An 18,712-nucleotide genomic window follows, 5' to 3' on the forward strand; every position below is an offset into this window, starting at 1 on the left:
AATACAACACTAAAAGTGAATAGAGTGATTAATGGAAAACATTGTGTTAATTTTAAGCTTAGGTCAAAAGTTGATGGTTTTGAATGGTCTCTTATTCCCGTTTATGGAGCAGCTCAAAAATACATAAACCAGATTTTTTGGCCGAACTCGTCCGTGTTTGTGAGGCCGAGTTTTTTCCCATGCTAGTTGGGGGGATTTTAATATTATGCGCAGAAAGGAAGATAAAAGTAACAATAATTTTGACACCAGATGGCCTTTTATTTTTAATGCCATCATCGAAAGCTTAGACCTCCGTGAGATTGCTCTATCAGGCAGACAATTTACGTGGGCGAGTCGCAGAGATACACCCACCTATGAGAAATTAGACAGAGTTTTGACAAGTGTTAAATGGGAACAAAAGTTCCCTCTTGTTAGTGTTCGTGCTTTGGCAAGAGCCGAATCTAGCCATACTCCGCTTATTCTCGATTCAGGTGAACAAGCTCACCTCAGAAGTAAGGCGTAGTTTTCTTTTGAGCTTTCATGGTTGCGCCAGGAGGGTTTCGCGAATATTATAGCTAGAGTGGAATTCTGTTTCACATGGGGACACTCCCATTGACATATGGCAGAATAAAATCCGACATCTTAGGGGATTTCTCCGAGGATGGGCAAAAAACACGAATAGCTTGTACAAAAAAGAGAGGGACCGGTTACTTCTTCTTATAGATACACTTGATAAAAAAGCTGAGAGCATACCTCTTAATGCTTACTAGCATGGACCGGCGCGGCGGCACGCCGCGCCACTATGTAACTATGAGCTGAAGAACACAAGACCATTCCTATTGTATGTTACATCAGATCTAGAACCCAATGAATAAGCAAGGTTACAATGTTGTTTTCCATGGCGACAGAGTGTGTCCCTCCGATGCATTACTCGAATTACTAATTCTCTTGCGTACACTTCCTGTAGAGGTGAGTAAACGGAGTATAAGCAACATGTTAAAGCATTTAGAGGTGAGCACATTATTGATTCACATGATCGGAAAATCCAAGGATATAACAGGCAGGTGGGTAGAGGGACTTGGCTACGGATTTTAGTAAACCCTGTACATAACACACGTCTAATTTATAATACTAAACCCAGTACACAACACACATCTAGTAGATAAATACTAAACCCGGTACACAACACCCATTTAGTAGATGTTGGTGTTGCCATTGCTACGATGTCTGTAGGTGAGAACTGACAATAGATTTTCAGGCTTGACATCCCTGACAAAATGAACACAAAGATACATGCTAGATTTTGGAATCAACAAAAATATTATAAGAGCAAGAGAAGAGTTATGCGATATCGGTGAACGTAATTGTGCTTTTGAATAGACTCTATTGCAAGTACAGTTTCTGCAATGTAGAATTGGCTTCATCTTCTGTCGGTGTGTCCTTGCCAATATGCAAAGTCATCATATCTCCACCAGGAAGGTACTCCATGATGAGATGCTTCTACTCCTTCAAAAGAATAGTAAAGCTTCACTAAGTAAGCACCATGTCAGAAGGTAGAAGATAACCAGAAATGGAACTGCAGAAAAGAAGCACAGCTATGGCTACCTGGCCACTATGAAGCATTTCAGATTTTTTAAGTTTTTCATTGCATATACACTTCTAGAGGTCTTCTCTCTACAAAGCTGCGCCAGCATGATCACACTTTGGAGTGAAATTGAACATATGCACAAAGTGACGACCTCCAAAGTAATCCTTAGGGCGAGAAAAGGTTGTATTTTGTCAATTGGTTCCTAAAACTAAGTACTCATGATTTATTAATAGTGCTAAATTGCATGGATGAATATTCCGAGTTCCAATTGTGTTTACCACCATGTGCATTAACTGAGAGATGGCACTGAAGCAAAAAAACTTAATTTCTACTTATCTAAGCATGAATGTCATATTACAGGCTACCTTGAGGCAGCAACAGCTAGATAACCATTTTTTCATGTATGCCTATCTTGGAGTGTTCCTTGGTGGTGCTACTGTTCCTATCACTATCTGCTTGAGATCGAAATTTATATTAGGATAAAGAAAAAACATTTGATCAAATAGATAATTAGGGCCATGAGAAGATAGTCTTGAAAGGGTATTCGGTCATTTCAGTCTTATCTAATTGATCAACCAATTGTGCTCATGTAGTCTGACCGCAACTGCAAGCTAACTTGACAAAGGAAGAAATGCAAAGGGTATTGGGTCATTTCAGTCTCATCTAATTGATCAACCAACTGTGCTCATATAGTCTGACAGCAACTCCAACCTAAATTGAGTAAGGAAGAAATGAAAATATCTAATTTATAAAAGTGAGATCATATCAAACTTCCTACAGGCAAAAACAGTTAAATTTGTTATCTGTGTGAACATTCGATTAAGCCAAGATGAAAGGATGGGCACTGCAAATAATATTAGTCATACTACAATGCGTAAAGCCTCGAACCATTTTCTTTCTTAAAGAATGAGATTAATAGATCTGACAATATACCGTGGGATGCCACTTTTTCAAATGAAGACATCTTTAAAAGGAAATATTTGGCAGATACTATTTATCATAATCTTGGAATCTGCACATAACGTTTGTAACCATCCAGACCAAAGAGATTATATCTTTACAGGTTAAATCCACTCACTCATTGTATGTCCTTTAATTGGCAAGCCAAGAAATAACTAAAAATTGATTCATATGCATGAACAAACAGGATGTTCTACATCTAAGAAAGTACGAAAAGATAAATATTGAAAACATGCCATAGTCTAGCAGAAGACAACAATGCACAGAGGAGCAAAGGCGAAACATCAACATGCAAAGGAAGGGATAAACACGAGTGAATAAATGGCCTCCTCATGAACAAATCTGTTGGATTAAATTTTCCGATGTTGCATATAAATTAGCTGGACATGGAAGAGGAACGACAGATTCGCAAGATTAAATATGTTGTACACAAAATTTCTTTTTCCAAATCAAATAAATAATGCAGTGAGCAAAACAAAAGAACACAAGGAGAAAAGGCTTCAAATCATCATACCTCGAACATCCAGTCCACAATCTTCAGACATAAACCTGCAATGCATATTGCCAATTGTTATGCTCCCTCAAGCCAAACAAATAAGAGGGCAGCGGCAAGACCAAGACACATCCTCTGAACATATATTTCATCTGCAACAAAAACAATTGAATATTTTCAGAGAGAGCAGGGGAAATTAAATATAAACGGATGTATATTAGTACTATTTTACCAATTGGTTTATCAGGATTCATGAGGTACATATTTACCATAAACTCTTAACTTCCAGAATTGTATTTGGCCAGAAAATAATAAAGTAATGTATTTAGCACCCCTCCCCATATCTGAAACCACCAGAATTGTATTTGGCCAGAAAATAATAAAGGAATGTATTTAGCACCACTCCCCATATCTGAAACCACCAAACTAACTTCACCTACGTTGATAAGAAAGCACAAATCTAGATATAAAGGTGAACAAAACACACTGGATGTGACTGTAAGATAAGTCAACAGTTGACAACGGCATCCACCCTGCCTCTTCGTCCTCTCTCCGCTCTCAAGTGGCCTTGTCCTCGAGCTTACACCAATGCTATAGCAGCCTCCGTACTCGCATCAGCATCCACATTCGGCAACACCCCGTTGGGCAGCAGGGAAGCAGGGGCGAGCACGGATTAAGCCTGCATCACCAACGACCTGCAGTCCAGCAACCAACCAAAATAACCTCAATTTTGATCTGAATTGCAGTGTAGCCTTCAGGAATAACTATATGATCATGATCCCAAGTCCCAACCATATACTTATAATGAAGACACCTGCAAAATAACCTTCGGTGCTATTGCTCTGTCGTTGCGAGGCATAGAGGAGGCAGATTTCGCCAGAGCTTGTCGTGGCGCGTGTCTGAGCGCCTCCTGATGCGGGCGTCAGCGAGGGTTGGCCCCCACCAGAGATAGGAGCGGGAGGAGGGCGGCTGGAACGTCCCCCATCGAGCTCGTCCACCCCAGCGGTGCGTCGCCTAAGGCAGCGCCGTGATGGAGACCGGGTATGGCGGTGACGACGAAACGGCCGCGGCGAGGAGCTAGGATAGGGAAAGTGAAGAAAGGGAGAAGATCGGTCATGGAAAGAAGGTGGTTCCGCTCGCCTCGACTCCGGCAGACCCTGCGCGCTCCTGGCCTGGCCTGGTCCGCTCTGGCCGCGAGGTCGGCCACGCGACCCCTTCACGAAGTTCCTCCCTCTTGCGCACGACCCTAGCAATCTTGCTCTGCTCGGCGAACGTAATGCCGTCGCCGTCACCCGCCTCTTCCCAAGCTTCTGCCCGCCGGCAAGACACATCACTGCGCCGGCTTCCGCCGTCGCGGCGCCTCGCCTAGGTCGCTGTCATCGGCCTCCTCACGTGGCTCTCCCATACGGTGGTGGTGGGCTGGTGACCACTGACCAGAGGCGTTGCTGCTTATGCAGCCATGGAGGAAGACATCGGCCATGGGAGACCGGTGGAGGTGCAGATCGAGGGAGAGGAGGGCGTCCAGCTCCTTCTCCGCGCCGCTATCAGTCAGGAGGGAGAGGACGACGGCCAACTCCTCCTCCATGCCGCCATCTGACTCGGGAGGGGAGGGCCGCGTCCAGCTCCTCCTCCGCGCCTCCACCCGGCTTACGAAGGAAAGGAGCTCCTCCTCGGCGCTGCCAGCAGCCTTGGTAGGGAGAGGAGGGTGAGCCGCGCTGATCACCCACCTCGTCTACGTCTCCTCCAGCGAGGCGTGGTTCCCCGGCGGCGACCTGCACCTGGCGCGCGCAGTCGGGCTTACCCCGGACGTCCGCCGCGTCATGCTGGCTTTCGCCAACTGCTCCGGCGGCGTGGGACTCCGCGTCAGCGTCGCCAAGGGCCTCCGTCGCCGAGAGCTCCGGCCCTAGGGTCGCGCGTCCTGCTTGCGACATCCAAGACAACCATCGCGGGGCAGGAAAATAGAGCAATGCTACACATACGGAACACTTCTACGGAATAATCTTACGGACTCACGCAGAGGAACACTTCTACGGAATAATCTTACGGACTCACGCAGAGGCAGTGCAAATCCAAACTCAGCCCCGGGTTTTCAGCATTGCATCAAATTTCAACCAACCAACACAGCCCACGTTAGCCTGTAAGATTTCTGTAACCCGAATCAGTCCGAACAGTAGCACCACGTGTGGAAGACGTGAGTGGTATAACGTGTCAGGAGGATGTATGCGCCCATGCTACGAATCAATATGTAGCTACTCGATTTTTCTAGACTTTGTTTGCATGGATGGAATAGTCGAGTAACACAGAACAAAAAATAGAGACAAAATTAACTGAAAAGATGCACGCCGGAGATTTGACAGATCGTGCAGAGCAACCGCTTCTATCTCACATGGGCCCACCACTCCCAGCAGCATAGCTACGCGCACCAACGCAGCTCCACCAACAAAGAGAACTGATCTATGTAAGTTAAGAACAAAAATGCTACGCAACACCAAACTGTACCCAGGAAAGGATAAAGAAAGATCAATCTAACAAATGTCAATTGGTGGTTAATCCCAAAATAACTCAAAAATCTTACAAAAAAGGAAGTTGTTCCCCTTTAGTATAGTAACTAGCAAGAATACGCGCGGCGGCACGCCGCGCCTTGATTTATCTGGTAGTTCAAAAATAAATGATGCTTCCACGTCCACTAAAAGTGTGATATACAACGGGGGGATAAACAATGTTTGAAAATATTTGACATCTTACTTATCCTCCCTAGTCTCCGTAGTGTACTTGTGATGCCATCTTGTAGTAGTACTAAAAGGAGGTTACCATACCATATTTGTTGAAATAAAAATAAAATAATACCACAGTGTAGTTTTATAAATACTACAAAGAGTTACTCACTAATAATAGCAGATCGCAAGAAATAGTTTTGTGTTACAAATAGATACTATAATACATTTATAAACTGCCTTAAGGTGCTATGAGATCCTGTACCAAAGTAACCATCTTCGCTAACATCAATTTTTTTCAAGAAAACGCAAAAAACCTTTACGTTTTCATTTCATTGAAAAGGTAGAAGTTTGTTTGCAGGTCTCCTAGGAGACAGATTGCAAGGACTAAAAAAATCCTAGTGTACATCCCAATCTGAAGGGAGCACAACTCTAAGCCCAAGGGCACCAGCTTGAGCCCATAAGGTAGCCTCCTCCTTGATCTTGGCCATCAGCATACATGGTTGTGCCCTATCGAAGACGCAGTCATTTCTATGCTTCCATATCATCCAGGGTATCAACAGGGCATTGGTTCCCAGTCCCTTGCACAGCGGCTTCGGGGTTGCTTGCAAAGCTTCACCAAGCCAATTGGTTAGCGTGGCGTCGTTGTTGCTAAGGATTCTGCAGGTCATCCGTAGCCACGACAGCGCCTCATGCCAAATTTGCTTGGAGAAGGGACACTCGATCAGCAGGTGTCGCATGTCCTCCGGGTCTTGATCACAAAGCAAACACCTTGGGTGGTGCTGCAGACCACGTCTTGCCGTGCCGCGGTCCAACACCAGTCCTGTAGGGCGAGCCAGGTAAAAAATTTCACCTTGGGTGGTGCCCAGAATTTCCAGGTGTGCCTCCAGGAGGGCGATGGCGTCGAGCCATGGAACATGGCCATGTAGGCAGAGAGCGCGGTGTAATTCGATATATCATAAAATCAACATAGTGAGTTTCAGTACTGGAAACATGTGCGTACATTCCTCAATATATGGCTTAATTAAATACATCATTTGTGTGTCAACTCTTTATTTACATGCTTTCCTTGGCGTCCATGTATGTCTCTTTGCGGAGCCAGGCCGCATACCACGTTTCTCCTTCTCTAAGGGCTCCTGTTTCAGTATATGTAATTCCTTTTCCAGTACACATCTAGCCTATAGCATAGGGGGAAATGGCTACAACCAATTCACATAATCACTTTTCTCAATGATTTTTTAAGGGATACAAATGATTTATCAAGAAATAGCAGAACGAATGATGAGCTTTTCATATTACAGTGTGTGTTGGCCTATGAAAAAGACATACCACGAATACCTTTCCTGTAAGTGCTAGCTTAGACAATGATGAGCTCGCTGCTTGACATTTTGCATCTTGGTCTCTAGGATGAATACCATAATACCTTTCTTGGTAAATTTGTAATGCCACGTATATACCTGCTTATATATAAACAAATATGTAAAAGACACGGTGTTCCCTATTTTAATCAAAGTACATATACTTCAAAATAGCAGTAGATGCCTAACTTTGTATGCTCAAGAAAAAGTGGGGGGGGGGGGGGACAAATGGATGTAAAGCAACTGAAGAAAGACCAGAATGGGTAATTGGGTAGGTTTGGAAGTTAGTGAATCAAAAAAAAATGCAGCATACCTCCAAGTCATGATTTATTTGAATACTCTACATATTGAGGCACAATTCATGTGACCCTAAACTAACCGGAAATCCCATCTCGGTTATTGATGGTTCAAAACATCAACGAAATAGGAAACGTAAGCACATCAGGACCAAATCAAGTACAAAAATATTATACATGGATACTTAGCTACTTGATGTCAAGGTTGATTGGTAGTGTGAGGGATTTCTGCAGCAATAGGTAGGTGGATAAAAAATCTGTGGTATTACATGGATACTTAAGGGATTAATGTTGCAGCGCATTGATAGTGTTTAGAATTGCTAACTCAGTAGGTAGAAGGATAACATTTTACATGGTATTTTCGATGGCAGGTGCTGACATAATAGATACCTTGATGCAGATTGTCTACTTCATCAGTTTGAATACTTATTTTCTTCTATTTTTCAGGCTAGCTTACATGTTGCTGGAGGTGGGATCTTCGTGTTTGCTACAAGGAGAAAAGTTCAGAATTAATATCTCGTGTTCTGCTGAAACTCATTTTATTTAACTGAAGCTTACTCCAAAATTTGAACTGGCAGAGAAGTACAAATGTGCCAAGGTATAGAAGTGGCAGACAAAATAATCGAGCAGACGAAATAAAGAAGCACATGATACAAAGTCTCCTGTGGTATCAATTATCCGGTATACGTACTTAGTTCTATTTAACTTAGGAGTAAATTAGTTGCCTATTCTAAATTCGGTGTCACATGTGCGGTTGCAGCAATTCAGTTTTGGTAGGTAACACAGGAGGCAATAAAAAAGGGTTGCAGTTCTGGAGGTGGCGTTTTGGCTCATAGGAGCAAATGCTCCCATTATATAAAATAATTAAAAATTAATTTTAAAAATGTTAAAAAAAATTGACATAAATTTTTTAGTATACATCGTGACATTCTATGTTCGTACACAAGTTTGCGTGGAAAAACAACATTTTGTGTGGTGTGTACAAAAAAGACAAAAAAATATGCTGTATGTAGTCGTGTTACAACATCAAAAATTGTCTTTTTTAGAGGAGCCACAGAATTTTTTTTCTTTTTTTGAAAATTTGTGTACCAACATAAAATGTTTAGATGTACATGTAAAAATTTAGTTTAGAATTTTTTGACACTTCAAAATGTGGATTCACATAATGAGAGCAAATGCTCCTATGAGCCAAAGTGCATTTCCCTACAGTTCTAGCATACTATACACATTGGATTACATATATAGGGTAGCTATGGCACCGATGTACATTTACTTCAAAAAATAGGAAAATTGTTTCTTAGAAGCTAATATGAAAGTGTAAAAGAAAACATAGCTTAAACATGGTAAGAGGTCAGACATCACTACTTATCATACATGCGACCATTTATACTGCGGTTTATAGAAACATGATACAGGTCCAACAGAAAGGAGAAAGAGCGGCTGGTCAGCACTTAACTACACAATATTTCTAGTCTGTATACAGGGGCTACCATTCTCGTCTAGTGGAATAGTTTTTAATCCATTTCTCAAAGCCGCCCTTGAGACGCCACATAAAACTGTCCATGAGAAAAGACAGGTTTTGGCAAATAAACATCGACTCTGTCAAGTTTATGGCCTAGTCATACGGTAGCAGGGACAGATTGGGTATTATCGACGCTGTAGTGTAAAAGGCCACCTTGTTGATGGATCATTCAACACTATCCTTGGAATACACACTATAGACTTGTATTCTATTGTTGCATTTGACTGTCACAGTTCACACCTTAAACAATGAAGGAAACTGGGCAATCAAATGCAACAACTATATATCAATAGCGTAGTGTATTCACGTGAATGACAGGACATAGGAGAATATATATAAGTTGTAAATGTTAAAACATATCTTAAGCCAGGAGGCGGTCACTGAAGTAGTTAAAATAGCAAGCTAGAAGTTTACAACTTGGGACTGTATTTGATTTACTCATCTGCCCAGATAAATCTGTGCATCTACTCATCAGAATTAAACTTCAGAAAAGAACCTCTTTCAGAAAAAAAAAAACCCAAGGTACGTAGGTGAACAATATAAATCAGAGGGTATATTTTAGGCTTAGCAGCACTACGAAAAGCAAAACATAAAACTCATGAGGAGTGTTGGCACTTCTTGGCATAGCTTCAGGGCCAAACAATAGTGGCTACAACCCTCTCTCGAATTTCCCCTTGCGAATTTGGCAAATACCTAAGGAAGCACAGTCGCATCACAATATTCACCTAAAACAATATAAATTCATCCATCTAGATAACCGAGATTTCTGGTTACAGTATGGAAATTGAGATTTCTCACATATTACCTTGTCATATGGAACCATCCATAATAGTACGAAGAACAATTATCACACCAGCCTCAACAGAAGGTAAATGTGCACTGAAGGCACAAGGATTGTACCCTTAAAAATTAATCCCAGGATTAGCCTGGTCAGTACTAAGTACGGTCAAGGAGGCTAACAACCCATGCTAGAAATACAACACTTCCTTACGTTTAAATATAGATATATTATCACTACACATGACTAAGTACATAGATATCTCTGAACAAATAGAAATTAAACAGAACTGAAAATAGTAGTCAAGAGCAGCACTCCTTACTGGCCTCTGAACATATATGATTTGCTTAAATGTTTAGTTTTGTCCTTCTACAAAAAGGGTCTCTAAATCTCACGACTGCGAAAAAACATATAAAAAGGCCAAGCTATCACAAATATTAAATGGCTGCCTACTAAGATATACTTACAGATCATGTCGCACATTGCTTGCCAGCATTGAAGTAGCAAAATGCATACCATGACATGTAGATACTGGCAATGTTCTGTTGGTCTCATGCTTCCTAACGCACATGTATCTTTTTGGGAAGTACCTGCATCAGAAAACTATTGAGGTTAATAATTATATGAAACTAAGCCATATGTACCCAGAACCATTACTTGAGCTCATCCAGGGCAGGTGTGTTACCAAAAAAAAAACCTGATCTCTCATCCGCCATAATGACTTCGCATACATCGAGTTCCTTGAAAAGAAAATTGAAATGAAAAAACAGCAAGAAATCGTCCGCTTGAAGTAAACTTTGGCAATAGCAGATCACCAACGGACGTTCCGACTCTCAAATTTGTTATACTTATATATGTAACCATTAAGGCTTGCTGTGAATTCAGAATTATGGATGTAAAAAAGATAAAACATATGAATCTTGGTGATCTCATCTCTTAACAAAAAAGTGCCGTTATAGGGATGATTAATGGAAATTGTTGCAGGGATATGTAGTGCTATGAATTTAGGTGATCTCATCTCTAAATCAAAAGTGTATCTATTGGAATGATTTATTCATTTCACTGCGGGAATTTGTACGGCAAATAATATATATTATATCCTAATTAGCAGGTCTGATGACATAAATATATGAATAGGTACATGGAGGTGCCACAGAAACCAATCAGTAGCAGTTTTAGGTCCCTCGATCTACATCACACATCTCCTCACATGAAAATAAGTACAAATCTATAGAGCAAAACAAGTTTATTTCAAAAAGCTACGACCGCCCGAGCACCGTAGCTTGTGGCAAGCATTAAACCATTGATTATTCAACACAATATATGAAAGAAAATTCATCCAGACACATATATATCCCATTATACCTGCATCAGGAAAATATTTGATCCTAACTAATTAGAGTAGGCAAAAACATTATATAAACAAACTGAAGGAAAGATTGGGCATCATCCAGTATCAAGCCGGAAAAGAAAAAAAGAAATATACAATAGCATACCAGCAAGTTGCTTCGTTGGGTAGGAGATCGCAGGGACAGCTAGGAAGGCAACTGGGCGGCCTTGCAAGTCACGGGTGTTTGAGGGCCAGGTCCTGCTGCTTCGGGCAGGTCCGTTCGTTCGTGCGCCCCTCCACCTGCAGTCCTGATGTGGGCTTCTTAGGATGCCCCAGTCGCCCGTGCTCCGCTTTGCCGCCGGAATCGTGGCCGTCCTGGTCGGCACACGATGCCACGGTCCCAGAACAGAAGGTGCTGCTGGCCTTCCACCGCTCACACGCGGATCAGCCGGGGGGCGTCATCCAGGTGAGGATATGCAGCGGGGAAGGCAGAGTAGGGGACGGCGAGAGCGCATCGGCGGCCACCACGCCGCAGCAGATCCGACCACTGGCCACAGAGGAGCTCGGCCATGGGAAGCTTTGGGGAGAGAGAGCTCCGGCAGGGATGAATTTTGGGAGGGTAGGCCGGTGGAGGTATAGCTCAGCAAGGGGTGGCTGGTGGAGGTGGAGTTCACGGGGATGAAGAATTGAAGATGCTTGTATGTAAATTTTGGAAGGATTGGGAGACAGGGAAGATAGAGCCCAATGCGCGGTCGTTTGATGCCTCCATGGCCCCCGCGCTGATTCCTCTCGGCTGTAACAGGACGACGCGGCCGAGCTGCAGGGGGTTGGGGGAGGCTGCGGTCGCCTGGTGCTACATGGTTCCCCTCCATCGGAGGCAATAGAGGCAGAGGGAAAATGAGCAGGCCCTCCATCAGCAGAACCAGAAGCAAAGCCAACTTGAGGAGGCGAAACCGGCAGACGATAAGACGAACGCACCATGAAAGAAAGATCGAAGCGGAGAAGAAGAGGAGAAATCCCGCTGCGGAAAAGAAAAGAAGAATAAAAGAAAGAGCCCATCTCGCGGAGGAAACCCGGAACGGAAGCAAGAAGACACGCGGTAGCACCGCACCGCTCCAGCTCGATTTTCGTGGGGCCACAACGGAACAGCGGCAGGAGCATGTTGGTTCGGTCAAATGGAGATGGTACGGGCCCATAGTAAAATGTTAGAGCCACACGGAAGAAAGGAAAGGAAAGGGAAAAGAGACAGAGATAAACTAAGAAGCAAAAGCAAGGCGCCCTCACAAGTACACACGAAAACGAATGGATGCACCAAAACACACGTGTCAGCAAACCGGAGGGGCCTCAAATTTAACCAAAAATCTGAGAAAAAACGATCTTGTTAAGGTTTAATATAGTAGTTATAATGAGCGTGGTCAGCTTAAAGATGCAAGTATGACACTAGCTAAGCTAAGGCGGGATGAGGAATCCAAATGGGTTCAAAGAGTCAAAGTTAAACACATTCAGGAGGGAGGAGATAATACAAAATATTTCCACCTAATAGCTAATGGTAAACATAGGAGGGAAAAAATATTCCAGTTGGAGCAAGACGAAGAAACTATTGTTGGTCAAGAGAACCTAAAAGTGTACATTGCAGAACACTATAAAAATCTATTTGGTGCTCCGGTTCCAAATCATTTTTCCATGAGGGAGTCGGACAAGGCTGACATCCCTCAACTTTCCGACGAGGACAATAAAATTTTAACGGCTGATTTCACCGAACAAGAGGTGTATGATGCGATAATGCAAATGGACAAGAATAAGGCGCTGGGGCCAGATGGGTTTCCGGCCGAATTTTACCAAACTTTCTAGGATGTAATCAAAATAGATATTATGAGATTGTTTCAGGCCTTTCAAAAGGGTGAATTACCTTTATTTCACCTCAACTTTGGAACCATTGTTGTTCTCCCAAAAAAAAGAAAATGCATTACAAATTCAACAATATCGACCTATTTGTCTTCTTAATGTAAGTTTTAAAATTTTCACAAAGGTGGGCACCAATCGTGTAAGCGAGGTCGCACACAAGGTGGTCAGGCCGACGCAAACTGCCTTTATGCCCGGGAAACATATTTTGGAGGGTGTGGTTGTTCTTCATGAAACGATTCACGAGTTGCATAGAAATAAATGGATGGGGTTCTTCTTAAATTAGATTTTGAAAAAGCATATGATAAAGTTAATTGAGATTTTCTACAGGAAGCCTTACGTATGAAAGGCTTTGACCCGAAGTGGTGTCAATGGATTCATCAGTATGTGAGTCGTGGTAGCGTTGGTGTTAGAGTAAATGACGATATTGTGCATTATTTCCAAACGCGTAAGGGGCTCAGACAACGAGACCCTTTATCCCCAACCCTTTTCAACATTGTCGCTGATATGTTAGCAATTATTATAAATAGGGCCAAAGAGGATGACCAAGTGGATGGGCTCATACCCCATTTAGTCGACGGCGGGGTGTCTATTCTTCAATATGCGGATGATACCATTATTTTTATGAAGCACGATTTAGCAAAGGCGTTGAATATGAAGTTGATATTGTGTATGTTTGAACAATTGTCTGGGCTTAAGATCAATTTTAATAAAAGTGAGATTTTTTGTTTTTGTTAGGCCACCGAGGTGGTAGACCAATACAAGTTTCTTTTTGGTTTTGAGAATGGTTCTTTTCCTTTTTAATATTTAGGCATTCCTATTCACTTTCAGAAATTAAAAAATAGCGAATGGAAACCTATTGACGATAGATTCGAAAGAAAATTGAGTAGTTGGATAGGGAAGCTTTTATCTTATGGGGATCGATTAATTCTTATCAATTCAGTGCTAACAAGTTTGCCAATGTTTATGCTCTCATTTTTTGGGATACCAGTGGGGGTGAGGAAGAGGCTAAACTTTTATCGATCACGTTTCTTTTGGCAAAGTGATGGGCATAAGCGAAAATATAGGTTATCTAGATGGAACATATATGCCGACCGAAGGACCAGAGGGTTTAGGGATTGAAGTTTTAGAGTTAAAAAACAGATGTCTCCTTAGTAAATGGTTGTTTAAATTAATAAACGAAGATGGGGTATGGCAGGAATTATTGCGAAACAAGTACCTAAATTCTAAAACCTTGTCACAGGTTACAGCTAAACCCTTTGATTCACCCTTTTGGAAAGGTTTAATGAAAGTTAAAGAAGATTTTTTCAGTCGGGGATCGTTTAAAGTTAGACATGACAAAGATACTATGTTTTGGGAAAATACGTGGTTAGGTGACGTTCCTTCAACTCAGAAATATCAGACTCTTTATAATATAGTTGACCGAAAACAAGTTTCGGTGGCTGATGTCCTACAAAATTAACCACTCCAGATAACATTTCGGAGAACTCTAACACCCAATAAGTGGGCGCTTTGTTTAGAGCTAGTGCATCGTTTAATGCATGTTCAATTATATGATGATAAGGATGTTTTCGTTTGGAATCTTACAAATTTGGGTGCTTTTACTGTCAAATCAATGTACCTTGATTTGTTAGACGTTGATACAAAGTACCTCAAAAAGTATATTTGGAAGATAAAAGTGCCACTAAAAATCAAGATTTTTATGTGGTTCTGCATCATAAAGTTATTTTAACAAAAGTTAATCTCGCTAAGCGTAAATGGCAAGGCTGTAAGAAATGTGTTTTTTGTGACAAAGATGAATCTATCCAGCACTTGTTTTTTGAATGTCCCTTAGCTAAAATCATATGGCGCATTATTATTATGACTTTCAGTTTGCCCCCCCCCCCGCCCCAAAAAAAAAACATTACAGATCTCTTTGGTAATTGGTTAAGCGGTATTGCCAAGAAGGATTTGGTTCAAATTAGGGTGGGAGTCTGCGCTGTTCTTTGGGCTATTTGGAATATGCGCAATGATACTGTTTTTAACAAACTTACAAAACAACCTTTCTTGCAGGTTCTCCTTATGGTTATTCACTGGATCCGTATGTGGTCTTATCTCCAGTCCGAGGAGCAGCGGGATATCATGGAGTATGAGCGCAACCGACTGGGAACGGTAGCACGGGATTTCTTCAGCCGGTGTGGGTGGCGGCTTGATCATAGGATCACTTTATGATGCTGCTTTGTCTTTTGCTTTATTTTTCTTGCGTTGGTTGATTTTCATATCAACTAGACATGAGACTTGAGTTGTAATAAGGTTAAAACTGGACTTGAATAAGGTAATAAAGCAGCCGTATGCATCTTTTTTATGCAGAGACTGGGGCACATCCCCCATTTCGAAAAATAGGTTATCCCAATGGCTTCACATTGGATCCATACGTGGTCATGTCTTTAGCCGGGGGAGCTACGCCACGACATGGTTATTGGGTTCAACCATTTGAAAACGGCAGCATTGGATTTTTGTATGTTTTAGTTATCTATTCAATCGCTTTTCAAAAGTTTGGAGTCATATGTGATTTCTTACCAACTAAGTTATCTCACCCATTTTATAACTGACTTCATTTTGAACTGTAGTTCTGCTCGCTTCGTTTTAGAGCGGTCACGTCATCGGATTTTCTACTTTGAAGTAGTATTAATCCCGTTTTGGTCCAGCCCGGGTAGCACACTATGGATACCACTGGTTTCTTTCTAATGCCTGATGGTGCGATGTCTCCAGCCTTCCATTACATTTTTCATGTCGTGTGTGTCCAGTAAAGAGAGAGTTTGAATCTCTTACTATAAGCCTAGATATAGCTGCCCATAATGTTTCAGCTCGACTTGTTTCTCATTCCTATTAGCTTAAAACCGGTGAGGCTGGCAACATGTTTCTAGGACCACTCTTGGATGATTATGCGCATAATATACCACTTTGCTATTTTTATGTGGTTGGTTCATGTTTCAACCATTTTTGATTCAAAGGTTGTAAACTATGAATCTCTCGATAATTTGATAATTTACTAAAAGGTCGTATACATCAACCGATGCAAAGACCTGGGCATCCCCCGGTTCAAAAAAAAAAACTCAATGAAAAATGGTGAACTAGCCGTTTGGTCTGCATCCTCGCCTTCTAGTGGACTAATGTAGCCATCGATTAGGGTTTTCGAAGGTCCATGTCTTGTTTCATTTCCTCATTAATTCATTTCCCTATATCTTAAAATTTCCATGCTATGAAGTCATCAAGAGTACTTAACAGTCGTTACTCGAAAAAAAAAAAGAGTGCTCATCAGTCACTACTCACTACTCACTAGCCGTCCAGACGTTTCATGCCATCTCAGTCCCTCTGTATCTCCACATAGGTGAAAGTGTGAAAGAGTGTTAAGCTTAAAGGCTAAGAAATCTTTAATTACTCAAACATTCTCCCCAGCCCCACGAAGCAAATACTAGAAATATAAAGCTATCATAAGCTTAAAAGGCGAAGATGAATTCATGCTTTTCTGCGCCCTTTCTCTTTCCTAGCTCTTCCTCTCTCATTACTGTCTTCTCTGCTTGCGACTGCTGGATGTGATTCTCCACCACCTGCTAGCTAGGTAGAGGACTCCACCACCTCTTCCTTCCTTCCTTCTCCCCTGCTTGCTTCCTTTTCTCTACAAACACAAATCCTCACCAAGGAAAAGTGCAAATTCTAAAGGAAAGATCTGAATTCGAAGCAGCAGAAAAGCTGGAGGAGTTAAGAGAGAGTGAGAGGAAATATATCTCACCACTAACTGGCTTCCATGGTGTTCCCTCCGTCGCCTGCATACCTAGATCCGCCTAATTGGAATAACCAGGTACTACTGCATGATCCTCTCCCTCGCTCTTTTCTGGGTCCTTCAATTCTCTCTTCTGACTAGAGCACACGGTACCGATCCATCTATACACGCACAGCTTCTTCATAGAAACAGAATTTGGCACAATTAAAGCAACTTAACATGAAGACATATATTCTCCTCTTGAATATTCACAGACAATTCTCTCAACGTTTTCTTGTCTCCTGATATATGAAATGTTTACATGTGTGTACTTAGCAGCAAGGTCAGCAGCCGAGGGCGACGGGCGGTGGCGGAGGAGGCGATGCACAGCAACAGCATATGCCCGTGGGCCCGACAACGGCTACGGCAGCGCAGCCCGAAGCCGGCGGCCTGCCGAGCAGCTCGGTGGCCAATGAAGTCGCGGGCGAGCAGCAGGCGCGGCCGAACTCGATGACGGAGCGCGCTAGGATGGCACGGGTGCCGCAGCCGGAGCCGGCGCTGAAGTGCCCGCGCTGCGACTCCACCAACACCAAGTTCTGCTACTACAACAACTACTCCCTCTCGCAGCCCCGCCACTTCTGCAAGGCGTGCCGCCGCTACTGGACGCGCGGCGGCGCCCTCCGAACCGTCCCGGTGGGCGGTGGGTGCCGCCGCAACAAGCGCTCGTCCAAGTCATCCGCCGCGTCCTCCTCCAAGCCATCTTCTTCATCAGCCAGGCAGCTAGCCAGTGGCGCGTCATCGATGCCATCAACCACTGCATCGACAAACCCGGGACCCACCGGAGCAATGATCCCGTCAGGGCTCAGCTCCATGTCGCACCACCTGCCGTTCTTGGGTACGATGCACCCGCCGGGGCCCAACCTAGGGCTAGCCTTTTCCGTCGGGCTCCCGCCGCTCGGCATGCAGCAGCGGCAGCACATGGACGGGAGCGTGGATCAGTTCCCGCTTGCAAGCGGCGGCGGCGCCACCTTTAGCGCGTCACTGGAGCAGTGGAGAGTGCACCAGCAGCAGCAGCAGCAGCCTCATCAGCAGCAGTTCCCTTTCTTGGAACTTCCACCGGCGCCGCCGATGTACCAACTGGGGTTGCAAGCTAATCGAGCGGGGCCTAGCGCAGCGGCACCGTTGCCGGCGATGTTTACGTTAGGGCAGACCAGTGCAACCGAAGAAGCATCAATGAAGGAGGCGGACAGCAAAGGGCAAGAGATGAGCCTGCAGAGGCAGTACATGGAGGCGCTTCGCCAAGGGGAGGGCGTCTGGGGTGGCAGCGCCAGCGACAACACCGGCAATGGCAGTGGCAGCTGGACCATGAACATCCCCGGATTTCATTCCTCGTCGGGTGGCGGTGACGGTGGCGGCCTGTTGTAGCACACCGCAATTTCTTGATCAATACAAGATGCAGATGCATGGTTTGATCAGGAGATGAAATGAGGAGGTAATTAAATTAAAGAAGGTGTTCAAGTTTTAATTCTTCATCAGGTACTACTGTAGAAGCGCTGCTAGCTCATGATGGTCCAAGGTAGGAAATTCAAGTTAAAGTTGCTCCTTTGGTTAACACTTTTGCACCATTTGATTTGCCTGTGTAGTACATGTCCTCTGGGTCACCTTTCAAAACTTTTCACACCATTGTTTACGAGTAGGGATCGATCGTCGCGATACATGATGCATGAGGGGTATATATATGATCACATATATTTTTAATTTACTTGGAGATTCAGGAGTGGTCAGATTGTTTATTTGTTCAGTGAAACTTGTATCAAATGAATGTATTGTTCATTTTTTTTCCAGTTAACGTAGTATGTTTGTTCCATATATGTACGTTCTGAAATCTGAAGTCATCACCATGTTTTCCTCTTGTCGAGTTTTGACTGAGCACATCCCATTAGAACTCATGCAAGTTACGAGCAGTGAACTCTTAATTGCATGCATGCCTTTTGTTTTAGCTACATTTCTCTGGTATATATATGCACAAAGCGTATAGTTCAATTACACG

The 18,712-nt window shown here is 43.2% G+C and overlaps 1 protein-coding gene and 2 long non-coding RNA genes across 7 annotated transcripts; 1 reads left to right on the plus strand and 2 right to left on the minus strand.

Moving 5' to 3' along the window:
• Positions 1 to 983: 983 nt before the first annotated feature.
• LOC127321645 (uncharacterized) lies at positions 984 to 4,975 on the minus strand. 4 transcript variants are annotated; one of them, XR_007864240.1, is made up of 3 exons: positions 3,847 to 4,975; positions 3,042 to 3,715; positions 984 to 1,485 (listed from the first exon to the last, which is right to left on the minus strand). It is a non-coding gene; the product is annotated as an uncharacterized lncRNA (long non-coding RNA). The 4 variants fall into 4 exon arrangements; XR_007864241.1 differs by having other exon boundaries at positions 3,835 to 4,975; XR_007864242.1 differs by having other exon boundaries at positions 3,042 to 3,172; positions 3,508 to 4,975.
• Positions 4,976 to 9,271: 4,296 nt separating this feature from the next.
• LOC127321646 (uncharacterized) lies at positions 9,272 to 12,051 on the minus strand. Its single transcript, XR_011743777.1, has 2 exons — positions 11,185 to 12,051; positions 9,272 to 10,428 (listed from the first exon to the last, which is right to left on the minus strand). It is a non-coding gene; the product is annotated as an uncharacterized lncRNA (long non-coding RNA).
• A 4,366-nt stretch (positions 12,052 to 16,417) lies between these two features.
• LOC127321643 (uncharacterized) lies at positions 16,418 to 18,505 on the plus strand. Of its 2 annotated transcripts, none has more exons than XM_051350650.2 (2): positions 16,418 to 16,761; positions 16,999 to 18,505. In XM_051350650.2, exons 1-2 carry the CDS (start codon positions 16,708 to 16,710, stop codon positions 18,085 to 18,087), a joined length of 1,143 nt encoding a protein of 380 aa, XP_051206610.1. In that variant the 5' UTR covers positions 16,418 to 16,707; the 3' UTR covers positions 18,088 to 18,505. The 2 variants fall into 2 exon arrangements, with proteins under 2 accessions (XP_051206610.1, XP_051206611.1); XM_051350651.2 differs by having other exon boundaries at positions 17,002 to 18,505.
• The last annotated feature ends 207 nt before the right edge of the window (positions 18,506 to 18,712 follow it).

This window comes from Lolium perenne, chromosome 4 (assembly GCF_019359855.2).
Source record: "Lolium perenne isolate Kyuss_39 chromosome 4, Kyuss_2.0, whole genome shotgun sequence".
Classification (NCBI taxonomy): domain Eukaryota; kingdom Viridiplantae; phylum Streptophyta; class Magnoliopsida; order Poales; family Poaceae; genus Lolium; species Lolium perenne.

Bases quoted from the DNA above. Each gene is read 5' to 3' on its own strand.
- LOC127321643 (XM_051350650.2), top strand. From the start codon at position 16,708: ATGGTGTTCCCTCCGTCGCCTGCATACCTAGATCCGCCTAATTGGAAT. The intron at 16,762-16,998 runs GTACTACTGCAT...GTGTGTACTTAG, and splicing joins CGCCTAATTGGAATAACCAG to CAGCAAGGTCAGCAGCCGAG.